The sequence below is a fragment of the Urocitellus parryii genome, chromosome 4 (genome assembly GCF_045843805.1).
Source record: "Urocitellus parryii isolate mUroPar1 chromosome 4, mUroPar1.hap1, whole genome shotgun sequence".
Lineage (NCBI taxonomy): Eukaryota > Metazoa > Chordata > Mammalia > Rodentia > Sciuridae > Urocitellus > Urocitellus parryii.
Window position 1 is genome coordinate 202,886,359 of NC_135534.1, and position 13,203 is coordinate 202,899,561.

General features: G+C 55.8%; 1 protein-coding gene across 3 annotated transcripts in view; it reads left to right on the forward strand.

Annotated features, from left to right (window-relative positions):
• Mvb12b (multivesicular body subunit 12B) overlaps nucleotides 1-13,203 on the forward strand; it is a 164,512-nt gene that overhangs the window by 144,524 nt on the left and 6,785 nt on the right. Inside the window, exons 9-10 of one of the 3 annotated variants that reach the window (XM_026386449.2) lie at nucleotides 1,951-2,010; nucleotides 2,850-2,918. In XM_026386449.2, the coding sequence (XP_026242234.1) occupies nucleotides 1,951-2,010; nucleotides 2,850-2,918 (129 nt within the window). Of the gene's footprint in view, nucleotides 1-1,950; nucleotides 2,011-2,705; nucleotides 2,771-2,849; nucleotides 2,919-13,203 lie in introns of those variants that run through there. The other 2 variants (XM_026386451.2, XM_026386450.2) reach the window with 2 other exon arrangements.

Below are 13,203 nucleotides of genomic sequence, written 5' to 3' on the forward strand. Positions count from 1 at the left end.
GCTAAAGAGCCCCTCGCTGTTTTTCTTGGAGCCAGCTTAAAACCACCCGGCCTGCAATTTGACCTGCTCTGTACTTTCCATTTTCATGAAATATAATAGGCCTCCTCTGAACCCTTCTGGTAAGCAGCTTAATCTTGAAAAATGCTCCTGACGTGACACGCGGAGCTCGAGTAACTTCCGCGGCTCCACTGGGCCCCGTTGCCATGGAGATGCTGGCGCCTCTCCCACAGCTCCTTGGAGAGGCCCGCTGCCCGCTCACCAGCTCCAGTCGGGAAGTTTAGTGGGTAGTTAGGGCCTAACGACGCGACAGCTGGACCCCTGCTGGACCCTGGCGGTGCAGGCAGGCGGCTCCGTCCTCATGCGCGCAGGCTGGCAGCGCAGACAGAGCCAGGCATTCTTGGGACTACTGGCACAGCAGCCCCAGGGGCTCTTGGTGTCTAACTTGGTGGCCCTGTCCCAAGCCCCTGCCCCTGTGATTGTGCTGCTGCTGGCTCAGCGAGCACTGAAGGCCACAAGCACTCCTGCTGTTTAACCCCACAGTGGCCTGGCCAGGAGGCCGGGCCCAAGCCACTTTCTACCAGGTGAGGAAATGAAGAGTGGCCTGAGCTGTTTGGTAGTCAGCTTTATGGTCGCTGTGATCAGATACCGGACAAGCTCAGCCTGGAGAAAGAACGCTTTATTTTGGGCCCATGGTTTCAGAGGTTCAGTCCATGGTGGGCCAACTTCGTTGCTCTGGGCCCGAGAGGAGGCAGAGCATGGTGTCGGAAAGGTGTGGGGAGGGGGCTGCTCACCTCATGGTGGCCGCGAAGCAGAGAGACAGGCGGGAACACAGGGCAGCTGCTGCCTTCCAGGGCACGCCCCAGTGGCCCAGCTCCCCAGCCGCGCCCCGCCCCCATTCCTTCAAGCTAGGAAGGACTGACAGCGTCTCAGCTCTCGCCACCCAGGCACCTCACCGCGCATTGCTGCCCAACACAGGTGTCCTGGGGACACCTCACACCCAAACCCTAACATCTGCACTGGATTTCCAGAGGCTGGTTCTGCATCTGGGTCTTCAGACTCCAGAGCTGGCTTCCTGCTACCACCACCCAGGAAGTCCCCGCAGCCCATGTGGGCGTCACCTCTGCCCCCTGCAGGCTGCCGCAGGTCAGAACCACAAAGGCCCCAGGTTCTCTGGGTGACTCTCCGGGCCCACCTGCTCCTCCCAGGCCACCAGCAGCTGGCCTGGACTCCAGGAGGCTGGGCCCTGTGTCCCTCTCAGAAATACAGAGCTGACAGGGTTTGAAGGGACGTGGACCGGGGGCTTCAGAGGGCTCCTCCGTATCCAGCCCAGTCTCCCGTGGGTATCTGTGACGCTCATTGCCTGTGTGTTTGGTTTTTCACGCTGAAAAGCCAGCAATTTTTTTTAAAGTCCTTATTTTCACAAAATTATAGAAACTCCCATTAAAATGCAGTGTCATCATCTCTCACCACCACTGAGTTCACAAATGATAGTCGGTGGCAGTTGTTTCCAGAGACCCGGAACCGCCCAGCTCCTGCCCCAGACACCACGGACTCCTGGAAATCTTTAGGACCCACTGCCACCCTGGGCAGTGGGTCAGGGTGATCTCTGGTGACACCCCCAGCCCCACAGCTCTAGCTCTGCCCACGTTTTCCTCTGAATGTGGGAGAAGAGAGGCAGAGTCCTCTGCCACTGTCACTGTTCCGGAGGCCGTGAGCGCCTGGGTGGCCCAGCAGTGAGCCTGCAGCTCAGGGCCATGCCTGCTCTCTGTGGCCACCCTGCACCCCACTACTCATCCCTGTGCCCCCCTGACAACTGTGGAGTCCTGTGAGGAAGAGGTGGAGGCATGCGGGTTCCCACAGCGTAGCTCAAGATTTTCCAGTTGACACCCATAGGTGCAAACGTGAAGCCGTGTTTTGCAGCCGGTTAAAAGGCTGTTGATCTGTTTTCAGATGCAGCCCTTTGATCTCTTGGGAATCACCATCAAATCTCTAGCAGAAATTGAGAAAGAGGTAAGTAGGCTACCCAGAGAAGGGCAGGCCAGCTTGGTCCACCACAGGGTATACCCTCCGCAAGGGATCTGTGGGCTGCCCTGGGAACAGCCGGTGCAGGATGCCCTTCTGAGAAAAAAAAAAAAAAAGATATATATATATATATTATTTAAATCTATTAGAAAAAAGTAAAATAACTCACTTTTTTCCCCTTCATTAATGGGATTAAACCCAGGAATGCTCTGACACCGAGCTATATTCCCAGCCCTTTTTATTTTGAAAAAGGGTGTAAGTTGCCCAAGCTGGCCTCGGACTTGCAATCCTCCTGCCTCTGCCTCCCAAGTAGCTGGGATTACAGGTGTGGCCACCGTGCCTGGACTACTCACTTTAATGTACTTAATTCTTCCAGCCAAATATGACCAACATCCCATCTTCATGTGTAAATTAAAGGTGTTAAGTAACAAAGGGAGCTGTCAGCACAGCTTCACTGTTTAAAATGTCTCAGCTCAGTGAAGGTAGAGGCCAGGGTCCGGCATGGGGTTGACCTTTCTTTCTCCCTGTTATACTATATGCCACCAGGAGAGTCCTAGGGAAGTGATCAGACCTCTTTATGACTCAAAGGAGGGATCAGGGTACCTTGTGCTTGATGAATTAGACCTCATTTGGCAGCCTGATTTGGGAGTGTTCTGTGTTTTTCTAATAAAAAAAAAAAAAAGGAAGCCGTCCAGGCTTAGAGTCCAGGCGCGGCTCTGAGGAGACGGGGTTGAGATGGTGGCATCAGACTGGAGGCCAGACCTGCCGGTTCCTTCCTGTTTTCATGAGACGGCATCAGCGTGTGCGTCGCCCCTTCTGTCTCGTAGCTTGTGAAGCAGCCACGTGGTGCAGCCAGCTCTCCTCGGAGAGGAACATTTGTCTCAAAGATGGAAATGGTAGGACCATTTCAATATTCTCCGCTCCTTGGGGTTTTCTCCAGTGTACGCAGCTAGCAAAAGCAGGTTGCATTATTGAAAGATGGCTGAAATCAAGGAAAATTGAATCAATGTAGTACAACAAATTTCTAAACCTGTCATAGCAGAAACAAAACAAAAAACTCCCCCTTTGTCTTTGATTTTCAGTAAATCATAAAAACCAACCCGACTGTCACCTATAGGTTTTTTTTTTTTTTGGGGGGGGGTTGTTTTTTTCTGATAACTTAGGAAAAAAAACAGCTGGCGACTGCATTAAACAGGCAGGTGCACATGGAATTTCCTGTCTGCCCTTCTCAAAAGCAGACGGCCATGGTGGTTCCAGGGGCCACCTGCGTATGAACGCCATCTTGTGTGGGGCCCAGTGGATGTGCACGGAAGGCCTCTAAGGTTGGCCTGCTCCAGCTGTAGGTGGAGGGCCTGACCTGGGCTCTTTAAGATAGGCCACGGTCTGGTCCAGCGGACAGACATGTGAACCAGCCCCCTGCCCTCTGTTCAAAGGGGAGAACAACAGAGCTTACCGCGGGGCCTTGTGAGAAGGCCGCCCAGTGAGCCCCCGCAGGAAGACCGTGCTGGGGGGTGCTGGGGGGTGCTGAGGGGAGGGAGCGGCGTGCCTTGGTCCCCGGCTGTCCTGCCCCCACGTACCTGCCACGTCACAGCTCTGGGCTCCGGCTTGTGCCGTCATCCCCACCTCTCACCCCGGCCGACTGGCAGACTCGAGGCTCCAAGTGACAAGACTGAGACCCACTCTTCTCCATGAGGCTAGGGTCTGTGGGTCCATGTCCCTGTAAGGAGATCCTCTGGCTGATGGGGACAACTGGTCTCAGAGGCCAGGCCGCCTGGGTTCCAGCCCTGGCTGGGCAGCTGAGTGGCAGGGATGGGGTGGGCAGGAGAGGCCAGTGGAGGGCCCAGGGCATGTGGTAGGACAGCAAGCTCACTCCCCTCAGTGCTGCCAGGTCACCAGGTCACTGCATGGGTGTGGCAGCCCCTGAGGCAAAGCCCGGGGGTGGGGAGGCTCCTGGAGCAGGCCCAGCTCGACCTCACCTTTCCACCCGAGCTTTGCCAGCCCCAGTTCCCTTTGCTGTAAAGTCGGGATGGTGACAAGGACACTTAGCTCACAGTACTCATACACTTTACTGAGACGGCCTGTGTGGCTTGGAGCAGTGCAGCTGTGACCTGTGTGGTCTCCATCACCCCCAGCATCCAGCCAGCCCCTCAGGGCACACGCCCAGCTGCTGGCCGCCAAGAGTCACCCCAGTTGACAAATCCTCGCCGTATTCCTCATCTTCACTGATGGGTAAAGAAGAGCACATCTGGGCTTGGGAGGCCAGGAGCGCTGGACGGTGGGGACCAGGCAACACGGAGCACGGCGAGCGCTGCAGCCCGGGCTCAGCAGACTCCAGTGTCCACCGCTGGATAGTCCTTGGTACCCTCTGGGGAGGCTCTTTGCTCAGCCGTCCCCCGCCCACAGAGAACCCGCAGGGGCCTGTCGGCCGGTGGGAGCTGGAGACGGAGGAGGGGTGCTGGAGACGGAGGAGGGGCCTCTGCTCTCGGGCCCTGCTGTGCGGGCCTAGGGCAGCAGGTGTCCCCGAGATGGTTTGCTCTTCTTGCCCCTTTTTTCCCATTCCCAGCAAGTCCGGCTGCCTCGGTTGGGGGCCCCAAGACCTCAGCTTAGAAATCTGCTTTGCTCCTGAAGCCCGTGTATTTGACACTATTAAACCAAGGCCAATAAATGAGGAAGAAAATGCAGAAAAATACGTGGGAGACTGCCCCTGGGCCCAGGCACAGATGCCCGACCTCTGTGGCTTCCTGTCCACCCAGACGCCTCCCATGTCTGCCCAGCGTCCTCGGCAGGCAGGAGAGGCCTTAGGCTGCCCTGTGGGCAGAATGTCCTCCCACCTTGCAGGACACTAGACTCAAGGAGTCAAGCCACCTGCCCAGTGGGACTGCTTGGTGGTCCCAGCACTCGGGGCAGGGTGGGGTTGAGTGTGACCCTGGCTGAACACGCCACATCCTCTCAAGGGGATCAGGACTTCAGTGGAAGTAGCCTGTCCACCCGAAGGCAGCTTATCATTCTGTCCCTTTAGCCCCAAGCCAGGTTGCTTTCCTGCCACCCTGTGCAGGTGGGGGACGTTTCTGAATTTCATCCCAAGCCCCATCCCACCCCATGACCTCAGAAGCCCCTGACCCTGTCGGCCCTGAGTGCTGTGGGTGGGACCTGAGCAGGAGAGCCTCAGGTAAACTCCAGCCAGGCCCCGTCCTTCTGACCCACCCAGCCAGGACCACTGAGCTGCCTGGCACTGAGAAGCACGTGGCAGGGGACAAGATCTCGCCCTTTTGTGGTGGGCAGTTCACCCTCAGCCCCCAGAAGGCTGCTGACCTCAGGGGAGAGTGTGGCACTCAACTCAGGCAGCCAGGGACACCTGAGAGCAAAGGACAGGCACAGGCCAGCAGCCCAGGGCCACAGGTCAGCACCAAGACCAGGGGTCTACAGAGACCTCCATGGACTGGAGGTGGTGCAGGCAGTATGGACAGGACACAGGTCCCATCTGCATGCCCAGGGTAGGTGCCCATCTGGTGCTTAGGTCTGACCCTAGGGCACATCTCCTGGGCAACATGGTACATGCCACACCTTGAGCTAGGCTTCCTGGACAAGCCGTGGAGGATCATGTTGAAATCTGACATCGGTGCACACGCCAGTGAGCAGGTTTGTCCCCACGATCCTTGGAAAGATGGGACCTCTCGCGGTTGGGATGTGCTCTGAGGTGGCTGGTTAAAGAAGAATGAAGCCATGATTAATAAAGAGATTCACTCCACTGCCGTCACCCCCAGCTCCCAGTGATGGCCTCGAGGCCTCCTGTCTGCCCCCCCTTCCAGCAGCCACCATCCATGTGTCACCCACATGTACCCGCTGCTCAGAACAGAGGCTCCGTGTCCGCCCTGGATGTGGTGAACAAGCCCCAGGAGGGGGAAGTGAACCTTGGCTCCTCCCCGCGGCCACAGGAGCCACCAGAGCGTCCCCCCAGCTGCTTGACGGCTATGAGCTGTCCCTGGGCCCCAAGGGTCCAGGCAGCAGTCATGTTGCTCTGCGGGAGGGCAGCAGGGACCTCTGGGGCCGTGGTCCACCACTGCCCCAGGAAGCTGCTCTGGCCGGGAGAAGGAAGAGTGTAATTTTGCAGCCGACCCGTGATGAAGCGTCTTCCCTCGGAGTGAGAAGACGGGTGTATAAATATTCTCCTCCCTGCCGCTCTTTATTTCCCTCGTAAGCAGCTGCCCCATTTCTCCATCTGATGGATTCCCCGCAGCCATCCCCGGCCTCCCTGGCTCTGCGGTCCAGGCGGCAGCCTCTGAAGTACCCCCAAGCTGGGCCACTTAGCCTCTCCTTAGCGCCCTGCCCGCCCTGCATCCCAGCCTGGCCTCCCTCAGGGACCTCATCATCCCTCGTCTCCAGGATGGGTCGGGCGGCAGTGGCCTCGCGGGTGCATTTCATGCATAACTACCTGCAGCCTTTTAAAATAGGAGTGAGCAATCCCCGGGATGCACGGGCGTGGGGAGTCAGAGCCGCCAGCCCCATGCAGAGCCCTTGCCCCCAGCTGCCCGCTCACCCGAAGCCGTGGCGCACACCCTTCCTGCCCTCCAGAGTGCGCGTGGAGACCTGGCTGAGGGAAGCACTCATTAGCCCACCTCGCTTCCTGGTGAGCAGACAACCTCCATTTTCATTGGACTTGAAAGCTCAAAGACGAGGGAGCGTCTAATTAGTAAAGGGACGTTCTCGTATTAATCACTCCCTTAAAATTGACAAGGGAGGCAGTTCATTTAACCACTTAATTGCTACAGGTTTTTATGGGCTGCTGTTTGCAGACATATTTAATGAAGAAGTTATAAATCTAAGGGAGCTTAAAATTTTAATTTTATACCTAAATATTTTCCTTGTTCTCATGTTTGTAGTCAATCCTCAAGAGTGTAGTCACGTGGAATGTTCTTTAAATGAACATATTTGCTAACTGGCGTGATTTCAGTTTTTAAAACATTGGTTCCAGCAATTAGGCATTTTTTTCAGTTCCCAAATGACTAGAGAAATTCGTCTTGATTATAATTGCTCTTAGCCACGCATATCTAATTTGTGTCTTTTTAAGTGTTAATTAGTAAACAGTTTGAGCTGACATCTTTATGTGTTTGTGTGTTGAAAAATGGGGCTTATTGCTTATTTAGCTTGGGGCCGATTCCACTAGCATTTACGTCACGACATTGAGGTGAAATTAATGAAATTACCTTTGGCAGCACAAGGTAAAAAGCATTTTCGAATCCAACTTTTGGATATCCGCTTTGCCTGGGCCTCTTCAAATGCGAGGTTAGGGTGGATTTGGGATCTACATTCTGTAGGGAAAAAAAGTGAGGCAGAAGATTTTTGTATCAATAATGAAATGGCAGAGTCCCAATTTTATAAAAGCAAAATGTTCAGATCCCAACACAATTGTTTATTCTTTCTACTTTTGGAAAGCCTTCATTGTGCTTATTACAGTTAACGAATTTTGTGGAGGGCTACGTGCAACTACAAAATCTGTGGTCCCTTTGCACCATCTAGTGGTCAGGTCTTAAATTGCAACAGGAAATAATAACGTGCCTTCCCTCTGTTCTGATTCAGAATCTTCACCACCCAGCATCCTCTTGATTGCTTTATTTTTTTGGTCAGGCAGCTGGAATGTTTGGGGTAGAAATACGCTTCTTTATTCACTAAGTAAAAGCTGGTTAAGTCAAAGGGAGCTGACCTGCCCTGCTCCCCTTGTATGTGCTGTTCAGGGATGAGAGCTGCTACCCAGATTCTCCCAAAGCCCACGCTGGGTTGGACCCCCTCAGCTAAAAACAAAGAAACCCACCGTTCTCACCACGAAAACGTGATCCGTGGGTGAGTGATGGATATGTTAATTAGCTTGATTGAATTTTTCTATGATGTGCACATAAATCAAAACATCATGTTGAACGCCATAAATATACAGAATTAGTATTTGCCAATTAAAAATAAATTTTAAAAAGCATTTTAAGAGAAGTCTAACAAATTAATTAAATGGCCCCTCTGATGGCATGAAAGACATTCCAGGCCCCTTCTTTGCCCTGGTAAGGAGCAAGGGCCCACCCGTCCTGCTCCCCACTGACCACAGCCCAGCAACTGCTGTTGCCCGTGCAGACAGGGCCCAGCCTTCCCCTAGATAGTGGGAAACTTGCAAGCAGTTTATCATCGTAAGCAGCTACCCCACCAATCAGAATTGTTTTTTTTTTTTTTTTTGATATTTAGTGTTTTCCCGAGTACAGCCATCACGTTTATAAAAATGCAAACATTGCAGATGTGTTAGTGCACACAGCACACACACGTTCAGCTCACCCTGTGCACAGGGGCCTGTGACCCACCACCCCACTGTCCAGTACACCTTGCCGACCTGAAGACGCCGAGTTGCCCCTTTGTGGTCATCCATGATGTGCTTGGGCAGCCCCTACTGGCTGGCCCCTGAGGTGCTCCCAGTCAGTCCACTCACTGCATGCATGCCTGTGCGCCTCGGGCTCTCACCTTCCAGACCCCACCAGAGGTACGCAAGGGCCTTTCCACATGCTGCTAGGCCTTATTAATCTGTGACTGCTGCCAAGCTGAACATCGCATGTGCCCCTTGGCTGGCTTGTCTCCCGCACCGCCTCGTGACCACAGCCCGGTTGTTTTGTACTGGATTGTTTAGCTTTTCACACTCATTTTTAAGAGCTCTTTATGTTTTTAAGATAGCCACCTTTTCTCCAAATACCCATGTGCACACACGTGTGCTTTAACCCGTGTCTTTTTCCTGGTTAATGGTGTGTGCTGCTCATGAAACCTTTTGTGGCAATTTTAAGTGTTTTGCTCTGGTCTTGGATTATAAGAACATTCAGCCCTATTTTCTTCTACTCTTGTATTTTAATGTACTAAATATCAATTACTCTTCAACCATTTCATTTGTCTGAAGGGCCTTGGGAAGTCAGATGGCAGCCAGCTCCGTTCATCCTGAGCCCTTAGCCAGTGTTCTTCAGGTTAGAGTTTGTTCCTCCTTGACTTTTTTAAATGCCGCCTGTATCATATATTCCCATGCGTGACGGGGCCAGTGGAGTTGTTCCTGGCTTTGCCCTGCCCTCCTTTATTTTTACATTATGGCCACATGTTGGATCTTTCCACTTTATAATAACCTTTCATATCTGGTAGTGTTACTCGCCCCGCGCCCCGCACCTGTGACTTTCCTAAATGAAGGGTGGCTGTTCTTCCAGCTTAACTTGGACTCTTGGACTCTTGGGGGGAGGTCTGAAAACCCGCCCTACACTTGCATGGAAACTGCATCGAGTGCATCCGTTAATGGGGGATGATTGGCGTTTCACCTGCGTGTCTCCGTGTCTCCGAGGACAGGTGTGCTTCTGCCTCCCCGGTCTGCGCGTGTTGCTCAGCAGAGAAGAAGGGTTTTCTGCAGGCGCCTCCACAGACTCCCTCTCGTGAGTCCGCCTCCGAGGCTGATGTTTTTGTAGTTCTCACCAACAGGATCTTTTCTCTTGCTGTTTTCTGCCACTCATATCTAGAGCAGCAGGTGACGTGTGTGCACAGGGCACCGGCCATCTCGCTGACCTCTCTGTTTCCGATGGGTTTCCATGGCTTTCCTTGGGCTCCCAGGCAGGCAGCTGCATGCCAAACCCAGCCTTAGGCCCCCTTCCAGGAGCCTTTGTCTGCCCTCGGCATGTTCAAGTCCCCAGGCCCCTGGCCTTGCCGTCTTGAGTGGAGCTTCTGGTTTCATTAGCAGCCTGCGCTGCTGCATTCTGGTTCGCTCTCCATCCACGTCTGTCTCTCTCTCTATCGTGTTAAAGAACTAGCCCTCATTTCTCTCTTCCCAAAGAACTAGCCCTCATTGCTCTTTTCCCAAACGTCCTGGTCAGGAATGGAGGGAGGCTCTTGATAATGTCTCACCATCCATCCAGACGGTCGTCTTTTCCGCTCTGGGCACATGGAGGCAGCAGGATTGTGTCCCAGTTCTGGGTCCCAGGGACCCCCTCCCAGCGCTGCCCCTTGGTTTTCGTGGCAGCAGCCACCACATAGGCGGTCCCCTGGTGGCCCAGGAAGCTCACCATACAAGTGAGAGGCCCAGGCTGGCCAAGGAGGGGCAGAGGAAGCAGAGCCGGCACCAGCAGAACCCCTGCCCGGTTCCCGGGAGGGCGGAAGGAGGGCGGAAGGCGGCTCACACGTCCTGGAGGCAGGGCTTTCCAGAACCTACAGAGAAGGCGCTCTCTCCCCTTACGGCTTTGGAAACTTTTGCCCGATATGTTTCAAGTAATGTAATGCCCCAAAATAAATTAGAGGAAGGTTTCCTGGCCCATATGACGGAGGAGCACAAGACGGGACTCCTGCAGGCTGGGAAGGACCTCCAGAGCATCCTCATAGCTCCCCACCTTCGACCGGAAACCATTACTGGAAACCAGCATTTCCAGTGCTTCCTGCTGTAATCCAGAGGGAAAACCCCGAGGGATGCCTGCACTCAGGTGCTGCTCAGGCCGATTCTGAACGCTGAAGCGAGGAAGCCGGAGGCTGACCTGCCTGGCTCCCCAGCAGCAGAGGCAGTGGCCGCAGCCCACCCAGGCCCGGGAGAGAAGCTGGGGCAGTGTCTGCAGGGCCTTCCAGGCTGCAGGAGGGGCTGGGAGGAGCAAGGCGTGTTCAGTCCTTATTAATCCCAGTGGCTCTCAGTCCCCCCAGGGCGCTTCCTCTGGCTTCCTGAAATGCGTGGCCTTCTCAAGTGTCTTTCCTTGTCCTCGGTAAGCATCCCCTCCCACTGGTGGGGACCTGTCCTCCTCGCAGTCTCCTGATACCTGGCCCTGGGGAGAACAGCAGGGCACCCCGGGGAGCTGCCCGTGAGGCCTGGTGCTGCCATCCTGGGGGTGGGCCGGGCTGGTTTGCAGCCAGATCCCAGGGCCTCCCCCAGGCACTGGGCTCGGCAGGTGTGGCACCTGAGTTTGCCCAGGAGCCCAGGTGATTCTGCTTAGCAGCCAGGCCTGCACCCCGAAATGCCCACTCCTGTGGCAACTGAAGTACAGGCTGGGGCCAGAGAGGGAAGGGACACACCGTGGCCCCACCTTCTGTGGGAGGCCTTATTCACTGCTGGGATCACAGCTCCCCAGAGACACTGGGAGGACGGGAAGAAAGGCGGGAGGCCGGGGCACCAGGGGCACGTGGGGGAGGCAGGGATGGCCCTCATGCCTGGGGCGTGTCTGGAATACTGGGGAGTGGGGAAGAACGTTGCCCGATGCCTTGGTTTAAGGGGAGACCCTGCAGCAAGGTCTGGAGCTCAGAGCTGTGGACTGCAGCTCGTGGCTCCTGTGGTGTTAAGAAGGCGACAAGAGTAACGGGTGCTACAAGCTTTGGCAGGGTCTGGGCTAGAGCCTGCACCTCACTGTGAGGTCAGCTGATGTCCTTCCTGCTGAAGGGGAACAAGCAGAAGCTGGGGGGGGTTGACCTCACCAGGCCACCTGGGGTTAGGACACAGCTAGAGCTGCCTTGAGCCACCATGCCCCTGGGGCTGGAGGTCAGCCAGGGCTCCTGAGGCCCTGAGGGGTGTGGCTCAGAGCTTTCCCAGGGGGGAGGGGGAGAGGGGAGAGGGGAGCCAGGAGCCCCAGCCCCAGCCGTGGGGCCCAGGGAAGGGGTCATCACTTGATCCGCTGCACAGGCTGCAGTCTTTGTCCAGCCCCTGCCTGCTGTGAGCTCCTGAGCAGGAGCCACCTGTCTGGCATAGAGCCAGGCTGAGGGGACCTGTAAACATGCCACCCCCCAGTCAGGTCCCCACGCTCCAGTCCTCCCAGCTCTCACCTCTCGTTTCCTGCCCCAAGCCCAGGGCCCCCCATGTGTGGGGGTGGCCACCCCGAGGGTCTGTCTCAGAGCCATACCCACGGCCCTGGGCTCCAGAGCAAAAGGGCCCCTCTCCCTCTAGGGCACCCACGTCTCACAGAGCAGTAGGAGCAGATGAGGGACTCCCACCCCCAGGCCCGCGGCCGACCCAGAGCCCCTGCCCCATGGCCAGCCCAGGCAGCCTCCGCAGAGGCTTTTCCCCAGCAGGCTTCCCAGGCCTCCCACCCGGCTGCCTCCCCTACTGCAGGGCAGGGCCAGGCGCCCGCCTGCCTTTCGGAGCACCACCCTGTCTGGACCAGGCTTCATCCCTAGGTGGTGGAGTCCCCTTGTCCTTTACACCCAGCTAAAGGGGCGCTGTCTGGAGAGGCATCCCTCCCCTTGCTAAGAGTGCTGCCACACAGGCTGGCCACGGAGCCTCGCCACTCCTGTGGCTCCAGAGCCTGGGGGTTATGGCCCAGAGCAGGAGATTGAATGAGGGGTAGGTGGACGGCCAGCCGGGATGAAGGGACAAAGGAGAGAAGGCAGCTGGTTGGGCGGTCAGTTCTTGTGCAGGTCATTCCTGGTGGCAGCTGCAGCATGTGGCCCAGCCCTAGGTGCTCTGAGCATGACCCTGCATGGCCTGTCTTATAGCACAGTGACTTGCACAAGCCCAGAGCGTGTCCATGGTGGCACGTCTCCCCCGTGAGAGGTGGCACCGAGCACCAATGCGATTTGTGTTCCTATCTCTAGGCACAGACCAGAGGCACCGCTGGCTCACGGTGTTGGCCTGGGTGGTCTCTAAGAATAAACTCTGGAAAGTCAGGAGACCAAATAAAATGCCAAAATCTATCCAGGCTTTGTCACAGGTGACAGCAGTTCTAGACCCTCCTCTCAGCCCTGCTTCCTGGGGGAGGGGCAGCCTCCCGTTTGCCACAGTCCTCTGCTCCCCAAACACTGCCGGACCAGGCAGGGGCCAGCTGCTGTTTTATCACTGACTGTATTGGGGGGGGGGTGATGGGGACAAAATATGCCTGTGAAATAGTTCCATGGCTTCTGAGAGCAGGAAAAGGAAAGACGGCTTGAGAGCCTCTGGGAGGCTCCCTGAGCTTCAGCCTAGGGGGAGGCTGAGCTCTAAGAATTCACAAGTGGAGGACTGTGGGCAGGGGCCCAGGCATGGGGCTACCTGGGAGACGGGAGGGATGGAGCAGCCCAGGCAGGCAGGGACGCAGGCACATGGACTCTCACCTGCCGCAGTCCGGCTGCAGCAAAATAACCAGGGGGGTGATGAGCAACTTCTGTACATTGATACAGCAGGAGTGGGAGCCGTGTATTGTAGGACAGGAGGGGTATATATACATTCCACACAGCTTATCTTAA